At 36.0% G+C, this 27397-nt stretch overlaps 2 protein-coding genes across 3 annotated transcripts; one reads left to right on the top strand and one right to left on the bottom strand.

Annotated features, from left to right (window-relative positions):
* Positions 1-2112: 2112 nt before the first annotated feature.
* Positions 2113-3456, top strand: LOC131146979 (uncharacterized). The gene is made up of 2 exons (XM_058096893.1): positions 2113-2494; positions 2916-3456. Exons 1-2 carry the CDS (start codon positions 2303-2305, stop codon positions 3339-3341), a joined length of 618 nt encoding a protein of 205 aa, XP_057952876.1. The 5' UTR covers positions 2113-2302; the 3' UTR covers positions 3342-3456.
* Positions 3457-3602: 146 nt separating this feature from the next.
* LOC131146978 (nuclear transport factor 2) lies at positions 3603-27397 on the bottom strand. 2 transcript variants are annotated; one of them, XM_058096890.1, is made up of 9 exons: positions 27242-27397; positions 25531-25716; positions 9999-10302; positions 9649-9884; positions 9385-9565; positions 8187-8308; positions 8038-8097; positions 4117-4180; positions 3603-3991 (listed from the first exon to the last, which is right to left on the bottom strand). In XM_058096890.1, the coding sequence occupies exons 2-9, from the start codon at positions 25711-25713 to the stop codon at positions 3738-3740; spliced, it is 1404 nt and encodes a 467-aa protein (XP_057952873.1). In that variant the 5' UTR covers positions 25714-25716; positions 27242-27397; the 3' UTR covers positions 3603-3737. The 2 variants fall into 2 exon arrangements, with proteins under 2 accessions (XP_057952873.1, XP_057952874.1); XM_058096891.1 differs by having other exon boundaries at positions 25531-25713; positions 27242-27396.

Here is a 27397-nt window from a genome sequence, read left to right as displayed (position 1 = left end):
AACCTTTGCTTAAGAAAAAGTTTATTCGACAAGGATTTAGACATATACCGGCTTTCTAACTTTCGCCACACAGCTGCTGGAGAATCCTCCTCCATCAGATGATAGAGAACTTCATCGGCCAAACACAAGCATATTATAGAAACGGGCTTTGCTTCCAATTCTCCTCATGTTGCCTCATCCATTCCAACCGATTGAACGCCAAGTAGAGCTCTAGTCATTCCTTGTTGCACAAGTATATCCTTCACTCTCCTCTGCCATAAACCAAAGTTCCTGATTCCATCAAATTTGATGAAGTCAAATCTTGTAGAAGATGATCCCAAAGCCATATCAACAATCGCTCTGATACCAATTTTTTGTAATAATGGATCGGATATAGGATGCACAGCGGAATAAAAACTCAACAAGCACAACAAACTCAACCAGAAAACATGAAATAACAAGCACAACAACAAGATGTATGTGGTTCAGCAAGCCTACATCTAAGAAAATCTCAAAATACACAATACACTTCACAAAAATCTCTCTCATATCTCACAATACTCTCATATAGGGATAAATGGACTTTCCTTCGGAGGGTTCTCTCCAATTACCTAACCACCCTAACGCTCAAATTCAAATTTTGAATTTCTTTTCGCAGCCCAAGCACACTCATCAACGAGAACAGGGAATTCGTCAATGAGTCAAAGAAGCCCACTCGTCGATGAGTCTATCCTCTCGTCGATGAGTCTTTAACTCTGAGAATTCTAACTCTCAGTATCTACTCGTCGACGAGCACAGGGCACTCATCGACGAGTCTTCTGCTACCAGCACAAGAATACCTCTATCTCATGTTTTCCTTCCTTCCTTTGTGATTCCCACCAAGTATAAGAGTCACACACAAATACAACAATATACTTATCTTATGTTTGGAGAAATCTTGATTTTGGATAAGATATAATTTAAAATTGTGTTGAAATTTGTCTAAATCCACTTAAATCCAAATTTAAGATGAGAAATTCATGCTCTCAAGTACAAAAATTATCTTTTTTCTTTACTAAACTCAAATATAAGATTCATTTCATTGCAAGATAAACTCTTCCTTAATTTTAACTGATATCATCTTCAAACGTAAACACAAGTAGTGATACTAGCTTGTATTTGAATTAAATAAAAAAAAAATTAAAGTATAGTTCTACATTACACTAGTCCAATCTAGTTACTCTTACGCAAAAGAAAACTCTGTGTTCAAATAATTAAAAATCCTTTTTTATTCCTTTTATATAAGAAATCATTGCAGTAATCCCTAAATACATGTCACATATATTACAATTTGTTAATAGGAAAGTGCAAGTCATGTGTCCCATAATGTGTTACAACTCCATGAGTCATTTATTCAAATATTTCTCCACAATTTTTTAGATAACTTTCAATTACGAGTGGCTTGTTTGGTTAAACAGAATAGCTATTTATTAAAAAGAGATAGAATATGGATTTAAATATTATAAATTAAGAGAATATTTATTATTTATATATTTCTAATAATTTCATTCAATATATAATAAAATATGAATAGACGCCCCTACGACAAAATTTAGAAAGAGTCATTCCTTGTTATGGACTGATAAAGTGTTTCACATTCTTATTTGTTTTATAGTAACAATATAGTTTCTTATATAACTAATTGTAACTAATTTATTCTATTTTTAAGAATAGACATTCCACAAACCAAACATAACCTAGTTGTCTTTTTCAATAAATAGAAATGACAAGGAGGTGTTTTTTAGGAGACATCCTAGTAATTAACTGTCATATTTCTAACTTCCCGGGTTCAAATCATGAAAGGGATGAAAAAGAGTATGGGATGTGAGGTCTGCTATCTTTCCTTATATAGCTTAAAAGCCTCTAATAAGACCACAAAACAAAAAAGAAAAAAGAAAAATAAAGCCACTTTTCTATGTGAAAGTTAACTTCCATTGAAGGAGTTTGTGTAGCCTCTTACTAAATACTATCTACCCAGGAGGTAATTTTCTTCGGTATACAAAATATTTAGCCAATATTCATATAAATAAATAAATACTTAGTCATCTCGAACCATATATTTTTATAAATGGGTATACATCCAAACAACTCCTCATTTTTCCCAGTGGACAAAGAGCTACCAGCCAACCATGTACTGACACGTGGGCACTCAACCAGCCAGTCCGGGGTCTGCCCTCCCTCGCCCATCATCAGGGAAATGCTTTTCAGACCCTCCCCCTCCTCTTCTCCTTCGAGCAAACAAACCCAGCAGAACCCAACTTGAGAATTAACAGAGAGAGAGATTATGAGAATGGAAGGCACAGGCAGGGCAGTTTGTGGAAGCAGAGGGGGAGTCCCATTCATCAGCTCTTCTCCCAAAAGAACAAAAGCAAGAGGACACTACCTCGCCGCTGCCACTTTCTCTCCCCTTCTCATTCAATCCATGGCCGCCCAGAAGCCCACCTCATCTCCTACCAAAACCATTTCGTCTAAAAAGGTCAATTCACTTCTTCTTCTTCTTCTTCTTCTTCTTACCTTTGAAAAAAGATTCAGTTTATACCTTAACAATTCTATCTGCAAACCATGCTCTGTCCCCTTTTTTTTTTTGTTGTTTTTTTTTTTTTTAATTTGAAATTATTTTATAGTTCCTTTGTTTCTCTGGATGTGCATGTAATACCTCTCATCCAAAACTGTAATCTGATTTTTATTTTATTTTTTTGTTTGAGGCATAATTTTTTAACCCAGAGCATGAACTTGGAATTATGAGATTCGATACAAAATAGGATATAAAATTGTATTGGGTTTTGTTCATCTAACAAAATTTCAAATTGGGGTCATTTCCGATCTCCTCTACATGCACTGTACAATTATTTTCTAAGAATTGTCCTCAAATGCTCCACCACTTCAATGTAATGCAGGCTCAGACGGTCTTCCCGTTGGGCCAGGAAGGCCCCCGGAACGGCCCCCTACCATCTTCGCCGCCGGTGAAGCTATTAACAAGGGTGGAGCAGCTGAAGCTCTTGACCAAAGCAGAGAAAGCTGGCCTTCTATCAGCCGCAGAGAAGCTGGGGCTCTCTCTGTCCACAATTGAGAAACTGGGTCTCCTCTCCAAGGCAGAAGAATTAGGAATCCTTTCGGCCAGTACCGACCCCGGGACACCAGGGGCTCTCCTGAGCTTGAGCTTGGGTTTGCTCATTATGGGTCCCTGCTGTGTTTACCTGGTGCCAGAGGATTACCCATGGGAGATTGTGTTGCAAGTGGCTGTTGCTCTGATTTGTGTGGTTGGTGGGTCTGCAGCATTTGCTGCTTCTAACTTTGTATCCAACTTGCAGAGATCAAGATGAGCTCGTTTTCCAGGAATTTATCTTCGGTTCAAACAATGGATGAGTTTATTTTACTTGTCGTAATCGACTGGTTCATTATTGACTGGAATTGGCAATGTTGCATTCATTAGTATCATGAACAGATGGGATCAGATGAACTCCACATGAGCCAACATTTATGTTCAATCTTTGGAGGGAGAGGAATTAAGGTGGAAAGGAGTTAAAATCACAAAATGCAACCATCTTTTGTCTCACCAAAGTATGGATAACACCCAACAAGAATTTAGAAGGATCCCAACAGGGATTTTTTTCATAAAAGTAACTATTAAAACCAACACCTGACTACAAATCCATTGTTTGTACCACCAAAAAATTTCTGTTTACAAATTTTAACACTCAATTGGGCACAAAATCGGTTCACCCCACCCTGCGACCACCTCTCCCACTTCCATCCTGGTTAACCCACTGATAACCCTCCCCATTACGCACAGGTGGGCCTCTACGTCGCCCTGGAAATTCACCTTGGTTTCTAAAATCACTCCTGCCATAATTGCCATAACCCCGGCCACCGCCAAAGTTCCCGCGGCCTCTAAAACTGTCATTCCGACTGAAACTGTCATTCCGAAACCCACCCCTTCCTGAACCAAACCTTCCTCTTCCACCACTGCCAACTGCAAAAAGCATTGGAAAAATTATCAGTCCTCTAACCAGAAATTCAGAAGGAATTGCAATGACTGTTCACAGCATGGCTAGGTGTGTAACACTAGTAGTGATAATAATAATAATATTGACTTGCCTCGTGTGGTAGTTCTCTTTATTTCAACCTCAGCTTCACGGTCCCCAATAGTTATTGGGGATGCCTGAAAATTCATTGCAGCCTTTAATTAGTTGAAAGGTGCAATGGAAACTGAAACTAGTAGCAAGCAGTAATTTAAACGGGTTATGGAATCATATTATTCTCGCTTTTTCAGTATCTCCAAAGACTTCTTGCTTTCATGAAAGTGTCTGATATATATGTTTCTATTATACAAAAAAATTTAAAAATAAAAAATAAAGCAAAACCTTCATAAAAAAACGTCTAGAAAGGCAACCTAACCGAACCTTATTTTTCAGGCTGACAAAGGATTAGTTTGTTTTTATATTACTGAAAGATGAAAACCGCGCAAAGCCGCACAAAGCTTACATATAACTGCTCCACCCAACCTCAGGTGCACCATAAAGGCGATACACAGATACAAGGGAGTATCCAAGTAGGAGTTACTCAAAAAAAGCATCTTTGTTTGGATAAACATAATGGAACAGGTTCAGAATGGCATCCTCTTGGTGCCCTTTGATTCAATTTGCAGCTGAAATTACAAACATTTTCTGGACAAAATCCAGTTTAAACATGAAACAAAAATATACTATGGGCACAAACTATAAACGCAATTAAAGGTTTCTAGACATAAAGTTTTTAGTTCATGCATATCATAGTCATAGTGATCTGACAAATTTTACGCTGGCTGTCAGCTACCTAACGCAACCCTCCTCCTTAACCCGGGCTTGGGACCGGCTGTGTGTGAAAAAATTAGGACATTAAGTGCATCACAGGCTGAGTTTTTTTAGTTCATGCATAAAATCTCTAAAAAGTGCTATGCGAGTCTATGGTGGAGAGTGTTTAAAAATGAAAAAGAAAAAGAACACAACACAGGAGAAGAGAAGATAGAAAGAATTCAAAGCAGCGAGGGTTTTGGGTGCTGTAATTAGTTCAACATCATTGAAATCATCTCACATAAATCTATGCACTAAAATCAGGGTTTGCTCCCAAGCTGGTTGTATCTCGTTCTGATAATGGTTTATGAGGAAATAATGCTTAGTTCTGTTGTTGCTGCATGTACTCTACGTTGTGGCCTTTCTAGTCTGTGTCATCAAACAATATGCAGGCACTGCTTTCTTTGAAGTCTCTTTGCCTCAGAAAACTTGCTAGATATGAATATTGTACTGTTTAAGCTACTTAGAGAAGGGGTAAAATAATTGGCAGTCTGCTAACCTACTCATGGTAGTTATTGTCAGAACTGTTTGGGCGTATTGGGTTGTGCTAGTCAACAAAGTCAGGTTGAGTTGACCTATTTCAGCAGCAGATTCTGGTTTCACCGTGGCAAGTACTTCAAATCCAGTTTTGGTTTTGTAGTTCTTAGTTTCATGTTCTATTAAACTGACCGCATCTGATCACCTTTTGCTACATACACTTCTCTTGGGTCTATTCTTCCTGTCCATTTGTACTCTGGATGTGTCTTTCTTGGGGAGTTTGTTTCTTCTATGCAACTTTTTGGTTCGCATACTTCTCTGTATTGTTATTGGGAGTCTTCAGTTCATGATCTATCCTATGAAGATGAATAGCTTGAATAGAGGACCTTTTAACGTCCATATTTGGGCCCACCTTCCAGAAGGTAGCAAATGCTAAATCAGTAGACGTTTTGGTCCAAAAGGAACTGTGGTGTAGTTCTGATAATGGTATTTCTTTGACAACTGGCTCAGTCGAGGTCAGCACAACTACTGCTTGACTAAAGGGAAAACCTTCATCTAAAGATTCTAATCTCCATACAACTCACAATAATTTTACTTTTGAAGAGAATCTGATTGTTTATTTTTTCATTCTACTTCCACTCGTGTTGATTTAGGATATTACACTTGAACATGGTGGGCTTCCATATGTGGAACATCTCTACTCTTTTGCATTTAGTTGGACACTTCCATTTTTATTGTTGGAGTACCCTAATTTCACAATTCTTTTATATCCTACCACACTACACATGCAAGTCTCATGAAAATTAACATAAGAAATAAAAAACTCTTTTTTTATGGATATGCTTCTAAAAACACAAACTAAATCTTACTTAAAAAATAAATAAACAAACAAGTTTTTGCACTGCATATCTATATTTTTCAAATCGTTCTGAGGATTTATTCTTTAAAGAAAAATTTTCATGAAAGGTTCTGCACCATATATCTCCATTTCTCCAGCCAATATTAGGTACCTGGGAATTTATTTGCAAGAAAAAATTTAAATTCATGGGGGGAAAAGGACTTAACACTCCAAATCAAAGATTACAAGAAAGATTTTTTTTTTAATAAAAAAATACTGTTAACACAAAATAAAATAATTTAGATATCTCAAAAAATTTAAAAGTAATTTGTACTATAAAAAGTAAAATCTGCTAAAGCCGTCTGTCATAAATTAAAATCTTTATAATAAGTCTAATAACCACAAAGTACTATAAATTTGTTAATAAATTATATAGAATATACTAGTGACTGAATTTAAAAGTTCAATTTTTTAAAAAATTATGCACACTAATAGATAGACTTTATTCTAAAATTTAAAGTTAAAAATAAATTTGTATTTCAGTAAAAGCAATATCACAATTAACAAAAAAAGGTTGTCCCAATGCTGGTAGTCCTCCCAAGGCTTTGAGATCGAACCATCACATGCCACAACTTCCTATATATACACCCCACCCCCCCCCCCCCACCCCCAAAAAAAGCAATATAATAATTGCATCTATCAAAAGAGAAAATAATAATATATTGCACAATTAATAGGCAAGTATTAAAATTGTAAAGTTAAATAAAAATAAATAAATCAACTTATTGAAAATTGGGCAGTTTAGTATTCTTTTTGATGAAGTTAGGAGTTAGTTTTTTTCTAATAAATTTAATTTTTTCCATTTTGTGTATAAATTTAGTCTAAATTACATAAAAATTACTTAATATTGCTTTTCATATTGTGCTTAAGTATGTTTTTTAGTTAAATTATTGATAACATATATTTCTAGATGAAATGAAGTAATATGTGTGGTTGCATGTATAATTAATAGTTTAATACTATTCAATTACACCACCTCACTTGCAATCGCTCGTGACATTAACTATAGTGTGGGTGTGGGTGTGGTCGCAGCCTGCCCATTCAAGATTTGAAATGGGAAATAAAAACACAAATAGTTTGACAGGCAACTTGTTCAATTTATTATGTCAATCAGAAAGTTAGAAAGCCACAGACCATGTGGAATTCATTTTATAGCATCAGCAGGAAGATGATACCCTCTCCAGATTAGAAATCAGAAATATGAACACAGAAACTGCCCTTATAAACTTCACTAATATCGTAAACCAACACAAGGAGCTCATATATTGGCTAGTCAACTCATATATTCAGCAAGCTACTCAGAAGGAGTTCATCCATTAAGTGATGTAAGAAAATTTTTGTTTTGTACATTAAGCCCAATCACCAAAGACAAGGGAGGGGTGAGGGGGCAGCAACCTGCAGAAACTGCATATGAAGCAGCAAAGATCCCAAAAACTGTCAAAAGAGTGCCAACTGAAATGGGAAGTGTTTTTGAACCAGCCAAAGTATAGCAGACCATTTCCTCAAGGCAAAAGACAGGAAGCTCAGCTTTTCAAACTTCCAAACAATCTCCCATCTCCCCATCCCCACCTCAGGTGCCCAATGGTCAAAATGACAAAAAGAAAGAAAAAGAAAAGTCACCTAGCAAAAAGGAAGAATTCCTGGATGGTCCTCAGCATGTTTCAAGGAATGCCAAACAAAGAACCAAATTGTGGCACAATATATGGTACAACTAAATTGTGTGATTGGATCAACTGAAATGAGAACTAGAATCCATCTAATATGATTTGTAGGTGTAATAACAAAATGAAGATGCATGCAAACATGCATTACCTTGAGCGCACTTTCCATGGAACTCAACAATTCAAATTCAACAAAGCCAAAGCAGAACCCCTGTACCAGACAGAAAATTAAATTTGAGTTCCATAATATTAAGTTGAGAATGTCTGAATTGGAGTTGCAAAATTCCATCTCAAACAGACCTTACTACTTCTGACTTGTATGCCACCATGCTTAATAGGTCCAAATTTGTTGAACACTTCATCAAGTTGTGTAACTGTTGCATTTAAAGGCAAATTCCTTACATATATGGAGTGGCCTTCGGCTGCAAGGATCATGGAAATAATATAGATTAAAAAAGGGAAAATAAAAAACTTATTGAGATACCTTATACATTAAATCCAGACAAAAAAATTCACCAGCCTTCAACTATCAGAACAATGGCTAAATAAAATTATGAAAAATAAAGTGATAAACATCTCAAGGCATCTTAGATATGGAATTCAAATTAGAAATACTGACCAGACTCATTCAGTACCTTAAGAAAGCCACCATACTTTATTATTGCCCTAGAGAATTACAATTTGGAAGTCTGATAACAAAACATGGACCACTGCTTGTTTGGAATGCAATATTCAACACCCACTAAATGCGTAAGATGCAGTGACACCACCATCACTCATAGAAATGCCGCCTAATAAAATGAGCTAATTAAACAAGACTAATGAGTTGACATAGTGAAGTATCTCGATTTTAGTCAGATTCTCAATAAAACAAGTTGAAATAGTGATTACACCATAAAATGGAACATCCAGTGCAAAAAAGCCCCCACCATCAGGGTTTGAGAGGGCAAGATGTACATAGTCATTACCCCCATGCTTGAAGAGACTTTCCACAATATGATCTTCAAGTTTGAACATAACACCCTTACCATTGAGTCAAGATTCTCAACAACATGACATAATTGGATTCTTTATACAAATGTGAAATATATAACATTGGATTCTAGATAAATGAGGTAATTAAATAAGATGAACAGCAACATCTCTCAATTTTAGGGATTCTAGACACAACATGAGATTATAGATGGTTTCTCCTTACACTCGATGGCGTATTTAGTTTGTAAACTTCAATCATGTATATTGAGAAAAGCCAGCCCCCTATAGTATTACATTCCATGCCAAATTGCCAACACATATTCTGCATTGAACCCATTCCACATACCATAATGATTAACATTTTAATCAACCTTGCTTAAGCCCAAAATTTTCTACTTTAAACATCACAACTGGAAAAATGGAATAGCTCTGTTGGAAATCAATCACATGTCCCAAATGCTTAAGAGAAAGTATGGTAGCAACATATCATTTCAAAACAAAATGATAGAAAGATAATAGATACCTTCCACGTTAACATCACTACTTTCAGGAGCACTGTCACTTGTAGGAACAGATGCCTCTGGCACAGAAGCAGATTTTGCAGAACCAAGTGACTGTTGATCAGTGTTTGCAGGTGCTGCCCTCACTGTACCAGTAGGCACATAAACCGAGGAAGGTGTGGAATTTCCTTTCATTACCTTAACCTAAATAAAATTCAGATAAAAAAAAAAAATAACGAAAGAGAACAGCAAAGCATAAACTAATAAAAGTATGAGCTTACACTCACAATTGATGCATAAGATTTTTTGGGGGTGTCTTCTTGAGTAGCAGGAGTTGAATCAACAACTGAATGCATTTCATTTTGATCAGACTGAATAGAGAATTCAACAACCACCTCTTCTTCAATGACTGATCCTTCCCCGTTATCTGAAGGGTCACGCACTTGGTCACCATTATTCAAATCCTCCACCTCAAGGGATATTGCAGGTTCCAACACAGGATGGTCAGAAACATGAGTAGGCTCTGGCAACAAATATAGAAGCAATTCTTAAACTTGACCTTGAAAATATAATGCCTACGAAGCACATCAATGGGGAGAAGAAAAAGAAAAGGAAAGAAAAGGAGGTAGGGAGCAACCTGAATCAGTTGCCGAGTTGGTTGGTGAGGCATTTCCACTGGCATCATTAACAGAGATAGAATTGTTCTGCAATGATACATTCTCCCCCATAAACCGAGATACATCATTTAAGACAAAGTAGCCTTTGTCTTGTGGTGCTAGAAAGAATGTTTGTGTGAATTTCCTTCTAACATTGTCCTTTCCAGTCAAACATCCAGTGACTAGGACAATCACACCTCCATTGTAGGACTCCTGAGCATCTGCAGTCTCTATCTCTGCCTTGTAGTCCTCATAATTCAAGGATAGGATCTTGTCATTGATTTCCTGTTCCAAATCGAAGATAATGTAGTGTTACTCACACGCCAAACAAACGACAATGTAGTTCTACTTCAAAATTTTAAAGGGAAAATATAAAGATTTAAATTCATTCTAGACATAATTGGAAAATGTAATGATTCTAAATATTGATTGGTCATTCTGCAGCTGACTACAATGTGAGTTACTCATTAGCTAAAGGATTGGTCATTCTGCAGCTGAGTACAATGCAAGTTACTCATTAGCTAGTGTAGGACCATCAATTTTTAATTCAAAGTTATCAATAAATTCAGAGAGAGTTTTTGTTAGCCTTAGTGGCTACATTATCCCAAACTATTATATTTTGATGCTTTCAACCCATTTGTGATTCTTAGTTTAACTAATCTTTGTACATCAAGTTTAGTACAAGACAACATGACGATACTGGAGCAAGCACAAAGATTAGGTGAACATCGATGAAGCAATGATCAAAGCTTACTCAAGAAATACCCAAGCACAACTAACTGAAGCCTATGTAAATTCTCACATGTAAAATGGGATGTGTTTTGAGGTAGGAATATTTTGTAACTCTTGTGGTTATGATTCCTCGTAAGAATATCTAGCAAGATTTTGAGCAACTGCATATGCATAATAGTGTATAAAAATTTCAAAAATGAGTTTTCAAATGCATTTTCACACACAAGATATTTTATAATCAAATGGAACTTCATAAGGACAAGTATTAATTATCATTAGTTTTAATGTCTTTCATATACACTTGTCCTAGATTAGTTTAATTCAATAAAAAGCATCTAAGTATGGCAAACAGGGCAATCAGTCGACTGATTGACCCCTATGTGTCAACGAATTAAACCAGTAGCTAAATGTGTTTTTCTGCCTAGGTAATTAGTCGACTAATTGGGGAATTCGTCGACTAATTGAGGCAACTCGTCGACGAATTGAGTCACATAGTCAACGATTTGCATTGAGCAACCTCAAACAACGGGCATAAAATGGCTTGTTCTTGAGCCAATCAAATGTTTTACACACCCAACGATCAGATAACGGTTAGCTTGGCCCTTTGCCTATAAATACAAGCTACCTGCAATTATTACAGACCATGATAAGTGATTAATTGATTGTTGCAAGCATTCTAGGTCATCATTTGCTCAAAACGCTCTTGCTTCTTATTCTTGTGATGTATCATTTACTCAAGAGAGTAGTGTGAGGTTTTACAATGTAAAATCAGCTCAAGAAGGAGCATTCTTTGTATCAACAATATTCCTTGTACTTTGGTGGTGTGATTGTAAAAGGGTTCTTGGTGAACTGGATCAAAGGGGTTCTTGATGAACTTCGCGTATTGGCTCTTGGTGAGCATAAGGGATTGATTCCCGGTTTGTAAAGGCTTCTCCGTCTTCAAAGGAGATTGGTTAGTGGATTTTGCAACCCTTGAGTGTGTCTCAAGGCGTGGACGTAAGCTGGGTGTCGAACCACATTAAATCACGGTGTTAAGCTTTTCTTCCTTTCATCTCTTTTATTTATTTGTGTTATTTAATTTGCAATTATTTTGATTTAAATTACTTGTATCTTGCCAAGTCTTACTATTTTGTAGAAAAATATATTATCTACAAAAAGAGTCTATTCACCCCCCCCTCTAGACATGACTCTTGAGCCAACAAATGTTATCAAAGCCAATCGCTTGATTTATCGAAGTAAATTCTAGAGCGCAAAGATCAAATGGCAGATACAATTGAGGCACCACTCACCCAGGGACAATCTACTGATCGTCCACCAAGATTCAGTTGAACAATCCATCATGGAAAAATCGAATGACCATCTTCATCCAATCTCATGATCTTCAAATGTAGCAAGTCATGACAAAGAGAAATTACAGCTTCAAAAATGACAAAGGTGAACCGAAACAAATTGAAGAGATGACACCCAATGAAATGAGGTTAGTACAACTAAATTTTAAGACTAAGAACTCTCTTTATTGTGCTTTGAGTGATGAAGAATACAATCGCATTTGCGGATGCGACATCACAAAGGAAATCTGGGAAAAGCTCAAGGTAACATATGAAGGTATATCTCAAGTTAAAAAATCTAAAATTCATATGTTAGTGAAAGAATATGAAATGTTTAAAATGGATGAAGGGGAATCAATCACTTTCATGTTTACTCGCTTTACACATATAACAAATGGACTGAAAGTACTTGGTATGGATGATTCTATGGAAGATAATGTGTAGAAGGTTCTTCGATCATTGCCGGAGTCATGGCATGCAAAATCAACAGCCATCGAAGAAGCAAAGGATCTCTCCAAGATTACCCTTGATGGGTTGATTGGATCTCTCATGACCTATGAGATCAAAAAGAAAAATACAACACTTGAGCAAGAAAAACCCAAAAAGGCAATGAGTATTGCCTTAAAATCAACAAGCCCGAAAGAAATAATTGAGGAAGATGAGAGTGATAGTGAAGACGAAGTTGCTCTACTCACAAGAAGATTCAAAAGAAATCTACTGAATAAAAGGCCTGGAAAGCAAAAAGAAAAGGGCGGAGCAAGTAAAAATGATAGCATGAAATGCTATAACTGCAAGAAAGCCGGACACAAAATGGTTGATTGCTTTCTATTCAAAAACAAAGGTAACTATCGACAGGGAGACAAAAAGAAGTACAAAGCCATAAATGTAACTGTATGGGACGAAATGGATGGGCTTTCAACCGATGAAGAAAGAAACAGGAAGTGGCTAATCTCTGTCTAATGGCGGAGGATCAAGAAGAGGTTAGTTCTAATGATGAATATGCTCCTTCATATGATGAATTAAGAGATAACTGTAGAAAACTATGATGAATTAGTGGTTATTAAAAGAAAAAAATAAACAAAAAGAAAGATGTCTTTGCTCCATTTTAAAAGAAGAAAACGCCTCTTTCAAAATAAAAAATGAAGAACTTATTAAATGTACTCAAAAAGATCATGAACTCTTTCAAAAGAAAATTGAAAATATGAAAAATCAAATTGATAAGAGTTTAGAAGAAAATATGACTTTGAAAAAGAAAATTGAGGATCAATGTAAAATTATTTATAAGTTCACTAATGGAAAAGAAAACTTTGACAAATTACTTGGAGCTCAAAGAATTGGGATTTACAAAGAAGGTTTAGGTTATTGTTTATCCTTATATAAATCTATTGGCTTTGCTGGTCTGTGTTAAAAGAGGTTCTTTACCAATTAAATACACAGCACCCAAACCAAACCTTTTACATGTGGATAAAACTTGTTTATACTGTGAAAGAAAATGTCATATTCGCTACACTTGTCCTTTTAGAGGAAACAAAGGAAAAGAAAATAAGTGTAAATAGGTTATTAAGAACACTAACCCTCTAAGACCCAAGAAAGAATGGGTACCAAAACAAATCACTTAACTCTGTTTTGTAGGTTTACCTAAAGACCACATCCAGACAGAATAAGTGGTTCCTTGATAGTGGGTGTTCAAGACACATGACAGGAAACGCTAACAAATTTGTCTCTCTCACCTTTAAAAAGGAAGGGTTCGTTACATTTGGGGACAACGCCAAAGGTAGAATCATTGGCAAAGGTAAAATAGGTAACTCATCACTTATGGTTGATAATGTAGCACTTGTTGACACATTGAAACATAACCTGTTGAGTATAAGTCAATTATGTGATAAGGGACTTAATGTTATCTTTCAGTCCACTCAATGTCTAATAAATGATTTAAATGGGAAAACTATCCTGATAGGACGTCATGAATCAAACATCTACACTATTGAGTTTGATGACATTGAATCTAGTGATGTCAAATGTTTGGCGCAACCAATGAATCTAGTTGGTTGTGGCATAGGAGACTTGGCCATGCTGGCATGGACTTATTACAAAAATTATCCTTTAAAGAACTAGTCAGTGGTCTACCAAAAGATAGTTATGTCAATAACAAAGTATGTGATGCATGTCAGTATGGTAAACAAATCAAGTCACCCTTTAAGACCAAAAAGGTAATCTCCACTTCTAGACCCTTAGAGTTTATCCATCTTGATTTATTTGGGCCAAACGACGTTGCGAGCATTGGTGGAAAATTATATGCTTTTGTAATAGTCGATGATTACTCTAGATTTTCTTGGGAAATATTTTTGGCAAACAAAAGCAAAACTCGTAATGCTTTCATAAATTTTTGTGGCAAAGTTCAAAATGAGAAAGGGTTGTCCATTTTTAACATTAGGAGTGATAGAGGAAGAGAGTTTTGAAATAAAGAGTTAGAAAACTTTTGTGATGAACATGGTTATTCACACAACTTCTCCGCACCAAAAACTCCACAACAAAATGGAGTAGTTGAAAGAAAAAAATACACTCTCCAAGAGATGGCTATAACAATGATGAACGAACATAGTCTTCCCAAATATTTTTGGGCTGTAGTAAATACCGCATGCTATGTAAGTAATCGTGAAGTCATCAAATCCAAAATTGGTAAAAACTCCATAGAAAATATGGAAGGGTCAGAAACCTAACATATCTCACTTCAAGGTCTTTGGATGCAAGTGCTTTATTCTAAATGATAGAGATTATTTGGCAAAATTTGATCCAAAATCTGATGAAAGAATTTTCTTAGGATATGCCATGAACAGCAAAGCTTATAAAGTGTTTAATAATAGAACCCAAACCATTCAGGAATCAACTCATGTAGTTTTTGATGAAGCAAATCCTTTTGCCACTAAAACCATAGTTAATACAGAGGACGATGATCACGTAAATACTCTTGAATTGAAAAGGAACTTGAACAACTTAAAATAAACAACGAACAAGAAGAAAGTTCCCAAAATGACATGTCTAACCATCAAGGGTCACAACCTCAAGATGAAGCTTTAAAACCAGATGAAGTAGATCAGGAGCTCCCTAAAGCCTAGAAATTCATCAAAAATCATCCAACTGATCTCATCATAGGAAATCCCATCTAGGGGAGTTAGTACGAGATCATAGCTTAAGAGTGGATGTAACCACATAGCCTTTGTATCCCAAACTGAACCAAAAAATTTCGAAGAAGTTGAAAATGATGAAAGCTGGACCATGGCTATGCAAGAAGAGCTTGATCAATTTGAAAGGAACAAAGTGTGAGAACTAACCCTTTAACCCAAGAACACTTCCATAATTGTTACAAAATGGGTATTTAGAAATAAGAAAGATGAATATGGTAATGTAGTAAGAAATAAAGCAAGATTAGTTGCACAAGGGTACAATCAACAAGAGAGTATTGACTATGATGAAACATATGGCCCTGTAGCTAGACTTGAAGCTATTAGAATGTTGCTTGCCTTTGCTTGCTATAAAGATTTCAAATTATTTCAAATGGGCGTCAAAAGTGCTTTCCACAATGGGTACATAAATGAAGAAGTCTATGTTAAACAACCCCCTGGATTTGAGAGCCATGCACATCCTAATTATGTTTTCAAACTCTCAAAAGAACTGTATGGATTAAAACAAGCACCAAGAGCATGGTATGACCGGTTAAGTAAATATCTCTTGGAAGATGGTTTCTCAAGAGGATAGTTTAACACTACCTTGATGGGAGAATTAACCTTCTTCCTTGGATTACAAATCAAACAAATGAAAAATGGGATTTCATAAATCAAGCCAAATACATGAAAGAAATGCTCAAGAAATTTGGATTAGAAATCGGAAAGACCAAATCAACTTCAATGAGCATGACAACCAAGCTTGACAATGATGAAGATGGCAACAAGATTGACCAAAAACTCTACAGAGGAATGATTGGTAGTTTACTATACTTGACATCTAGCAGACCGAATATAATGTTTAGTGTATGTCTATGTGCTAGGTTCCAATCATGTCCCAAAGAATCTCACTTGAATGTTGTTAAAAGAATTTTCAAGTATCTCGCAGGAACATGTGACTTAGGCCTATTCTATCCTAAGAATGCACCATTTGATCTTACTTGCTATTCGGATGCTGACTATGGAGGGTGCAAAACTGATAGGAAAAGTACTAGTGGCACATGTCATTTTTCGGGACACTCGCTCATTTCATGGTTTTGTAAAAAGCAAACCTCAGTAGCACTATCAACCACCGAAGCTGAGTATATTGCTGCCGGTAGTTGTTGTGCTCAAGCCTTGTATATGAAACAGCAACTTGAGGACTTTAAAATTTTGGTCAAAGGTACCCCAATCCACTGTGATAACATTAGTACAATTAGCATTTCCAAAAATCCTTGCATCCATTCTCGAACCAAGCATACTGAAATTAGGCATTATTTTATTAGAGATCACGTATAAAAAGGGACATCGAACTAGTATTCATTAATACTGAACGTCAATTAGCCGACATCTTGACAAAGCCCCTAAACGAGGATAGGTTCTATAAAATAAGACATGAGTTGGGAATGTGTACTCCTCAAGACCTATGTTAAAAGTGTGAAGAATTCCCATTCATTATATACATCTTAGATGGCTAATTCAGCACTCACTCATTTCAATTCTGTCCAAATTAGTCAACGAATTAGGGGAATTAGTCGACGAGTTAAGACAGTACCTATTCAATTTACATTGTGCCTAAATTAGTCAACAAATTGGGCAAATTAGTCAACAATTTCAGTCGAGGAAGAACATTAAAACGCGCAGCACAGCCCTTGTTTACGAACCCTAACTCACAATTTCTCTCGTTTTCCCTCTTCCCCTCACCACAAAAACTCTCAAGCCATCCCTCTCCTCAGCAATCACTGATTTTCATGGCTCCCAAATTGAAGAGGAAGACCGGCAACTCCCCCAGGTAACAAGAATGTGCCAAAGGTCCCTCCCAGGACCAAATCCGGAAAGACTCCGAAGAAGGGAGAGTTCGATTTGTCTCTCCAAAGGCACATCATCGCTACAAGCATGTTATCTCCAAGAGAAGTGTGGTATGTGGTAAAATTGTTCCAATTAAATTCTTAGAGGATAACTTTCCATTGCTTGTAGATAAGATTAGGGCTATTGGTTGGGAACCACTTTTAACATTGAATGAGCCCACCTATTTTGATTTGGTTAAAGAATTTTATGCAAACTTTGTGCCCTCTTCTCCCGGATGCTTGGCATACTCTACATTGAGAGGCAAAACAATATTGTTAAATAGTACTACGTTTAATGCGGTTTTGTCTTGTGAAAGATATCCTACTCATAGCATTCCCCATCAAAATGTGACCTACGCACCTTTCTTGGTTCAATCCTCACGAGGCCCTCAAGCTCATAACTGGAAACCCTCATATACCAAAGGTTGCTAAACCAAAGGCTAAGGAGCTTAACATGGAATTTTGGATACTTCACCACATCATTACCTATAACATCTCGCCAAGACAAGGTGGGCGAGACACAGTTACCCTTGGAGATATCTTTGTGATGTTCTATTTATGGCATGGATGCGGACTTGATTTGCCCTCCATCATCGTACACCACATGGAGGATAATTTGAGACGCAAGAATGGATGTCGGCCATTTGCTCGCCTACTAACACGGATGTTCTTGCACTATGATGTTCTACTCGTAGGCACACCAAGGGTATTGCCTACAAATGATGATATTTATACCGAGGCAACCATGCACCATATGCACTTCATTCAGGATGAACACTCATTAGTCTGAATGAAAGCAAACCATCCAGTTGGGGAACCTGCAGATGAAGTTGAAGAAGCTATGGCAGAAGAAGAAGAAGTCGCGTCGGCCGGAGAACACGACTTCATGATCTGCATATGGATATTCCCGAGGGGAAGGAACACTCAGACGACCCCATTATGCAACGCCTTGATCGGCTCGAGTTGGGGACGACTGTGCGCATTGACTATATGGAACAGGGGATGGGCGAACGCCTTGATAGGTTCAGTACTCACCTCGATGGATTTGGTACTCGCCTTGAGTCCATGGAGCAGGGAACAAATACTCATCTGGCTAACGTTGATTCTAATCTGGCCACAATTCTTGATCTCCTTCGCCGAGGTAACTAGGACCCCTCTTTTGACGACGGTCAAAAGGGGAGATTGATGTATATTGGTGTTGGCTGATGCGTGTTTGTAATGTATGTGTTGGATGGATCCTTAAAACTTTAATTCTGGTTTGTTCATTCTAGTTGTTTATATTTGATTAACAATCTTGTATGATAAAACTTGATAGTTGTTGAGTACAACTGTTGATATTGTTGAGCAATACCGCTATATCACAGGTCATGACTTTTTAGTAATACTGCTATATCACAGGATATTTATGAATGGCATAAATGATTGTTGCGTACTATTGCCTGCCACTATATACTAAGTTGTTAACATTGTGATATACGTATGTGGGTAAAGACTTTGTTAACATTGTGGTATACGTATGTGGGTAAATACTTGTTGGATATACTATTTACTTATTGGAATATTGTCTATGTGTTGGATACACTGTCAAACTGTTGGATATACTGACTCTCAATGAAACTTCAGTATTTGCTTGTTGGTTTATATTAAATGAATTTTCAAAATTTTGCATGATTGTGAAATGTAAATATGAATACTTTTATCATGCTTGTAATGCATACAGTAAAGGGGAGTAATGTTTTCTTAGACTTCAAACAAATATGCATATTTTGAGGGGGAGTTTTTAAGTTATATCCTACAAGAACACCAATAGTTTGTCATTATCAAAAAGGGAGAGATTGTTAGCCATAGTGGCTATATTATCCCAAACTAATATGTTTTGATGATTTCAACCCATTTGTGATTCTTAGTTTAGTTAATCTTTCTACATCAAATTTAGTACAGGACAACATGACAATACTAGAGCAAGCACAAAGATTGGGTGAACATTGATGAAGCAATGATCAAAGCTTACTCAAGAAATACCCAAGCACAACCAACTGAAGCCTATGTAAATTCTCACATGTAAAATTGGATGTGTATAGGTAGGAATATTATGTAACTCTTGTGGTTATGATTCTAGTAAGAATATCTAGCAAGAGTTTGAGCAATTGCATATGCATACTAGTATATAGGATATCAAAAATGAGTTTTCAAATGCATTTTCACACACAAGATATCTTATAATCAAATGGAACTTCATAAGGACAAGTATTAATTATCATTAGTTTTAATGCCTTTCATATACACTTGTCCTAGATTGGTTTAATTCAATAAAAAGCATCTAAGTATGGAAAATAGGGCAATCAGTCGACTGATTGACCCTATGCGTCAACGAATTAAACCAGTAGTTAAATGTGTTTTTCTGCCCAGATAATTAGTCGACTAATTGGGGAATTCGTCGACAAATTGAGGCAACTTGTCGACGAATTGGATCACATAGTCAACGATTTGCATCAAGCAACCTCAAACAACGGGCATAAAACGGCTAGTTCTCGAGCCAATCAATTGTTTTACACACCCAACGATCAGATAACGGCTAGCTTGGCCTTTTGCCTATAAATACAAGCTACTTGCATTTATTATAGACCATGATCAGTGATTAATTGATTGTTGCAACCATTCTAGGTCATCATTTGCTCAAAACTCTCTTGCTTCTTATTCTTGTGAAGTATCATTTACTCAAGAGAGTAGTGTGAGGTTTTATATTATAAAATCAACTCAAGAAGGAGCATTCCTTGTATCAACAATATTCCTTGTACTTTGGTGTGATTGTAAAAGGGTTCTTGGTGAACCAGATCAAAGGGGTTCTTGGTGAACTTCGTGTATTGGCTCTTGGTGAGCATAAAGGATTGGTTCCCGGTTTGTAAAGGCTTCTCCGTCTTCAAAGGAGATTGGTTAGTGGATTATGCAACCCTTGAGTGTGTCACAAGGCGTGGATGTAGGCTGAGTGCCGAACCACATTAAATCACGGTGTTAAGCTTTTCTTCCTTTCATCTCTCATATTTATTTGTGTTATTTAATTTGCAATTATTGTGATTTAAATTACTTGTATCTTGCCAAGTCTAACTATTTTGTAGAAAAGTACATTATATGCAAAAAGCGTCTATTCACCCCCCCTCTAGACACAACTCTTGGGCCAACAATTTTAATTTAAGTTCAACAATTTTAGAAACTTATATTGACAAAGGAAATCCCAACTGTCGGTCTGTCCTCTGTTCATAGTTCTTTCAAGTCTTCTAGTTAGCTTTTGGGGTGGTTTAATTTCAATAAAATACAAGTTCTCACAGTTGTGCCATAAAAGGTTGGTCCAGGATGCAAGGTCCTCATTAAACAAGGTAGACTACAGTCAGTTATACCCTATCGGACAGCTGATTCCTAAATTCAAACCTATGCCACTACACTAGGCAGATAAGGCATAAGCATTGACCATTGCACCAAGTCTAACTTCATATCTAAATCATGTCATGATGATCTCAAATCAGGGCTCTTGCAATACACTTTTTTTTATGTTTATTTATTGTTGATCAAATTATTTCCAAGCACTATAAGTGTGCAACTGTGCAGGAGTTGTCAGATTTGGTTTTGGGAGGATATTTGGCTCTTGGCAATCTTGGTTTTTCTGTTGCTTTACCTTTACTATAACATCCACCTTTACGTATATATTTGTTTCACATTATTGATAGTGATCGCATTTCCTAGAATTTCTATTTTTGTAGGAATCTCAATGATAGGGTAGTTCAGGAGCTTTCTTCGCTTCTTAGTTTGTTGGTGTCGTTTTGTCACTCTTATGGTCGGGATGTCACATATCAAGTTTGTATGGTTCTGGTATGTTCTCTAGAAAATCTCATTCTTATCTCACTTGTTCTTCTCATTATTTTCAGCTTGTTAATCATTTGTAGAAAGCTAAATGTCCTTAAAAGGTTGAGGCTTTTGTGTGGATGGCCATCATTAATAGAGTTAATACCAACAATCTATTGTATAGTAGAAAACCTTATATAGCCCTATCTGCTTGATGTTTGTGTGACGTGTTATGTGCATTGTGAGACTCATGCTCATCATTTTCTTCTTGTCTCTGTGGCCTAGAATTTATGGAGTAGTTATTTGAATTATTTCAGCAGTGTTGGGTGTGCTCTAGTTCTTTGGGGGTTATTTGGGTGTTGAGCATTGTGCTTTGGCTAGGGATGTAAACGGATTCAGGTTGGTGGCTATCCTGCACCTGCCTCTACAGGGGCAAATACAGTAGTTTCCAAATGGATTCAAGGCAGTAGTTAGGATGAATTTTGTGATCCAAGGTGGATCCAGGGCACCAGGAAATGTATTTTCCTGCCCCGAATCTGCCCAGCGCCGAATACCATTATGCTTAAACGATACCTGCACCAAATCTGTCTTGAGTATAAATAAATAAACAAAATATATGTATGCATATATGTCTGTGTGTGTGAATATAGTATTTTCATTCAATTATTCCTAGCTTCTAAATGTATTGTTTTTATTATATATCATTCTACTACAAATTCCATGTTATCTATAATTACATTAAAAAGATGGTAATGTATATTATTTTCATAATATAAAGATATCTTAGTTGCTTTTTAACAAAATTTTGTATGTTTTTTTTTGGCAATTGGCAGGGCAGATTCGGGTCCCAGCAGGAGGCAGATCCCCTAATAAGGCGGTGATGGGGATATAAATAATGCCCCCACCCAAGGCAGATGGGGCAGTAGGTGGGGGCATGGGGTGCATAATTTTTGGTTGGGTGGTTTCAGATTCTGCCCTTCCCAGTCCAAATCCGCCCCATTTATTTCCCTAGCTTTGACCTTACACGTTTTGGAAGGCATCAGGATGCAAGAAGATTAGAGAGACACTTGTATTTTTCCTGATCACACATCGCTTCCTGATTTGATTTGGGCTTATCTTTTCTGCTTCGCAGTGAGCTTTTTCGTCAAGCTGTTTCAGCAGTGTTGTTTCTCTAATATTCAACATCTTTGGAAAGCTTTGTGAGTTTATTTTCATTTTTGTATTTATTTCTCTCTCTTTCTTTTTGTCTTCTCCCGGTTTGTCTTAATAGGATTTCTTATTCTTCTCATACAATCATTTTTTACTTTGTAAAGTTTCTTTTTCTATCAGGAAAAAAAAAAATCCAAGTCATCAACCCAATACACACAATTGTGTCTTGTCCGTATGGACCACATCACATCCATATTGAACACTAAGACTTCTTATTCTCGCAGAAAATCATGCATCTAACATCCTTGACATGCCCACAATTTTATATTTTAGTTTTAATCCCAGCCACCTCTCCAGCACTTCTCAGACACATTCTAGCAACAAAATGAAAAATTATAACATCAATGTTATTTTATTCTATCCATGAAAGACTATAGTTGTACAGGAAAAAGCACTGTACTAGTTTATCTAGAACTTCTACTGAATTTCATAGTTCTTGCAAGTTACAATAGAAGAAGTAAAACATCAAAACTTTCCATGAGAGAAAGATGAGGAGGAAGAAACATATTCACACACCCATAAAACACACTTTGAAAAATGTAAGATTTAATAGACTATGTACGTGCACATGCGTGCATACACACAGACATTACAATTTTTTTTATAGCAAAAGAAGATGATTTCATTAAGGAATAAAGAATGCCCAAAAAAAAAGAGGAGAATAAGATATCCTCCTAACCAGGACAGGCAAAACAAAATAAGAATGTCCTACAACGTTGTGTCCTACCTTTTAAATATTCAAGGTGGCCATACTCCCATTTCGTATCCATGGTTCACAATCCAGATATTAATTATAAACTTGATCAAATGAGAATTATTCAAATATTATAAAAACTATGGAATTTTAAAATAAGAATGTGGGAATATTATAATATCATAAAATAAAATGACAAGAATTCAATTACAATATATTTGATAAAGATATGTAAAGCCAGCTGACCCCATGACGGAAAATTAACTCTGGATAGATTCTCCCAGGCTCCAAAAGAGTGGTAAGTTCTTGTAAGACCTTTCAGTGTCGAGAAAAGTTTGCATTCCATCTTCAAAACAACTTTCATAAGAATATTTTAAAGAAATATTAAAACGAAACAGGGAACAAAGAGTATCATCAAGAGATGGAGACAGAGATAACAAGCAGAAAAAACAAAAGCCACAACTCTCCAAAACCTGGTGATGTAGGACGGTAAAAGCAATTGAAACAGAAAAACACAAATACAGGAGAGAGAAAGATAAAGAGGAGAAATGAACAAGGAGAATAAGAAATAAGTTGGAAGAAGAAAGAAGAAGAGGAGGGAGAGGGAACTGATGCAGGACAGAACAGAGAATTAAAGGAGAGTAAGAGCAAGAGGCAAGAAGATTAAGAAATAAGAAGATGAAAGGAGGGGGAAGAAGGAAGAAGAATAGTAGGGAGAAGGCTGCATGAGAGAGAGAGAGAGAGAGAGAGAGAGAGGAAACAAGTCTGGAATTCTAAATTCTAAATTGGTAGCTCTCTATTACAATACACAAATAAAGTACTTATACACCTACAAATAATTACAAAAAGACCCCAAAATAAATAAAATATATAAAATAATCTTTAAATTATCTAAACTTCTAAAATAACCCAAATTTTGCAAACTAAAAATTCTAAATTCTAAAGCTATTGCTACAACATAAGCAGCTAAACTTCTCCTTTCAGCTAATTTATTGCCCAACCTAATATCAAACAATTTCGTAAAACTTATTGAGCCAACAATTCCAGCATAGGTGTTAGAATCTTATTATTCTCGATTCAATTCATACGATTCGTATCAACTCCACACCAAATCGATTCAAATCTTAGCAGCGAATCTAAAATCTACTGAATCATTGTCCAATCTATCAATTCACCTTGTGAATCTAATGAATCGATCCAAATCTATTGATTCACACGATTCTAGACCTATCATATCCTAACAAACCTGACTAGTTTAAAACCCCCAAAACAATATTTCTTTCTTTCTTCCTTCTTGCTTTCGTTTTTACACTATCACCTTTCATTCCTTGTCTATGCTAGTTTTGTGCTAAAAAAGTTTTATAGAAGAAATAGAACTTCACATCTTATATTGCCTCCACAAAACCATTCTTCACTCGTGTATACTATTCTGCTCAATGAGTCACTGGCTGCGGTGGTATTCATGTTTCATTGTGTTGTTAAGATTCAAGAGTTGGTTTTTGTGGTAGTTTGTTATTATCATATTTTTCTATTTAGTCTGTGAAAGAATATACATGAAATATTATTTTTTTAAATTGTTGATAAACACCAAAATTTCAATCTTTTATTCTTTTTTCTTGAATCCTTCCCTTAAACAACATAAAGTTCTTTTTTTTTAAATTTATATTTCTTGACTCTTTCTCTTAGTTTCCATTTGCATAGGGAAAGTATACACATGAAATATGGTTTTTTTATTCTCAAACTTTAAATGTACTTTACGATTTTCCTTCTTGTTTGTATGTCAATATATGCACATCATTTAGAATTGTTTTTGAAAATTGTACCAAATCTCACGATTCGATTCAATTCTCGATTCTTGATTCCCAAATTTGAAATTTCGATTCACAATTCAAGTCTCAATTTGACAACTATGAATTCCAGCAGGCCAGCATGTTGTCCCAGGGGACAAGTCTTATACATAAATATTCCTACAAGGAGTTATAATGCTTTCAAATTCTGATGTGATCCTATCAATCAAATTTAAGGTTTGTTCTATTTAAATTAGGCTATTTATGATATGCCATACAGCATCATTCCAAGCACAACAAAATGTGAAAACATTTAAATATACTTCCCAGATAGCTAATCAAATTCAGTGCGCGAACATGTCAAAAACAGAAACTGCATAATTACCAACTTCCAAAAAAAGGTGATATTCACATAATAGGGTTCTCTATTTCTTTAAATTCATAGTCAATGTATCCAACATGGAAGCTTTTCATGTTCATTTAAGATACCAAGAATGCTATAGCCATTTGCTAGCATACAGATCATTTAACCAGCCAACCCTATTTGTTGGATAAGAGCATGCCTAAAATCATATAAATGGCAAGGCTTGGTCTTGCTTTAAAATGTGCAGAGTAATCATGTGTGGAAAAGAAAGTGGGATTATCCAGTGCTTGATATCACTGTATCAGTTGAAAATTACTAAACCAATTTCATCTGGATGGTAAAATATTGAGGCAAATATGGGCTAAAATATTATTCAAAATGTTTTGCATGTTTATTCATGCCTTTGGAGGTGGCAATGTACCAAATTGCAAAACTTCTAATATAACTAGAAAGCAATTAAGAGCATCCTTGTTTCCAGTGTAGAAGTCTAAAATGTTACTTCCTTCCAAACTTACTTGCATGGTTGATACAGTGGTCATAACCCCATTGGAATCTGGTCGGCTAAGCATACTTGAATCCTGATAAAATCTATACACCAATCCAGGGGACTGGTGAAGAATATGGTAATACTGTTCCACAAAGGCATTACCAACCACCTGTGCACTTGGAGCAGCAGGACCAGTTTCCTGCATTGCCATCTACTAAGAAGACCAACATTAACATATCAATAAAAGTTATCATAAAATTATTATAGAATAGTGAAGAAGAAATTTATGAAAAAATAAGCCATAAATGCATACAAGGGAAAGGATGTTGTGTTTGGTTTGAGCCATAAAAAAATCAACTACAGAAAAATGATCGAATACTTTAACCCGTTTAATAATTAATCATGTTCCATTAGCATAGAAAATACAGAAAAAATATTTTATTTCTTTTCATCTATAATTTAAGGATCACATACAGTCACATACACTTAGGAAACCAATAAAACGAAAGAAAATCATAGGGCTTCCTTAAGGATTTGGCCACATAATAATATAAAATTATAAAATGCAAAAGGATTGTAGATTTAAGGCATATGCACCAGGGGTAGCAGCAGAGTAGTTGTATGACTGCCCCAACCAAAGGACACACAGCATATTGTTGCAAAATCAAAATGCATAAAACCCAAACAGAAACACACATAAGAAAAAGACGGAAGCAATCAAACTCAAAATATAAAGAGTTCTTTAGGCACCTAATACAAAGCCCACAAGGCATAAACCCATGTAAACTGACATTCCATTTGGTGGGAGAGAAATAGAGAAATGATGAAAGAAATTTACAAGAAATAAGAGAAGCACGAAGAAGCAAAAGAATCTAATTCTCTCTATATTATTTAATTTAGTAAGAGAGAGTGGAGAGAAATAAGGGGAAACAAGCCATTTAAGAGAATACCCCGTAAGGTCACTTTTTAAAATTGTCTTGTTGAGAGCAACTAGATTTCCCGCCTCAGGTTAGGTTTTGTAGGGATTCAAGTGAAACCTAGCACAATTTTATCCTCCATTATATCCAAATCCACATAAATCCAACTCCAAGGGTCCAAGTACTAAGCTCCCAAACAACAGGATCTCATATTTGTCTTTCAAGTAGCTACTCTCTATTTGTCTCCTATTTGGGAGACAAAAGAAATAACTTTTTTTAATATATCTCCACTTATTGTTCTCTTCTCTCCGGTTTATGGGAACCACAAAAGAGAAGTGGGGAGAGACTCTTTTTTCTGCTCTCCACTTCTCTTCAACCAAACGAACGGCAAAGGTTGAAACAAGTAAAATCCCAAAAAGAACAGACACCGAAGACAGAAATACAAAGCCATAAATAAACTTAGGATAAACAAAAGACTATGAAACCCTAACAAACCTGACCAGAAAAGGCAAAATCCAGATATTAAAAACAAACTAACACTGTATTTGAATGCATTATGTCTAGCATCAGAGGTCCGTCCCAAAGCTCCCGCACCTCATCCGGGATAAAAAAATTCAACAGAAAATTAAAAAATAAGGAAAACCCATAAAACCCAGGAGACAAGCAGACCCGATAATGAAAAAGCAGGGAGATATTAACCCATTCTGAAACGGATCAAGCAAAATTTGGGCTGCAAGCAAAATGCAAAATTCTATAGATTGCAGGAAACAGGTTCAACAGATAATAACGAGAAATTGATGATGTTAGGGAGAGAAAAGGTACCTGCTTTGAAGTGATCTGAGGCTGCTGGCGATGAAGAGAGAAGCAGAGAGGTAGGGAAAAGGAGATCTGTGCGGGTGAAGAACGAGAGCAGAGAGAAGGTCAGTAAGCGCACGCAAAGAGGGAAGGACAGAGGCAATGGGCAAAGTATAAATACTC

Source organism: Malania oleifera, chromosome 13 (genome assembly GCF_029873635.1).
Source record: "Malania oleifera isolate guangnan ecotype guangnan chromosome 13, ASM2987363v1, whole genome shotgun sequence".
Taxonomy (NCBI): Eukaryota; Viridiplantae; Streptophyta; class Magnoliopsida; order Santalales; family Ximeniaceae; genus Malania; species Malania oleifera.
This window is presented reverse-complemented; position numbering and strand designations above follow the sequence as displayed.

Excerpts from the sequence above, each read along its gene's own strand:
- LOC131146979 (XM_058096893.1), top strand. The coding sequence starts at position 2,303 with ATGAGAATGGAAGGCACAGGCAGGGCAGTTTGTGGAAGCAGAGGGGGA. Across the intron at positions 2,495-2,915 it reads AAACCATTTCGTCTAAAAAG|GCTCAGACGGTCTTCCCGTT; the intron begins GTCAATTCACTT and ends AATGTAATGCAG.
- LOC131146978 (XM_058096890.1), bottom strand. The coding sequence starts at position 25,713 with ATGGCAATGCAGGAAACTGGTCCTGCTGCTCCAAGTGCACAGGTGGTT. Across the intron at positions 10,303-25,530 it reads CCACTGTATCAACCATGCAA|GAAATCAATGACAAGATCCT; the intron begins GTAAGTTTGGAA and ends GATTTGGAACAG. Across the intron at positions 9,566-9,648 it reads AAAAATCTTATGCATCAATT|GTTAAGGTAATGAAAGGAAA; the intron begins GTGAGTGTAAGC and ends AATTTTATTTAG.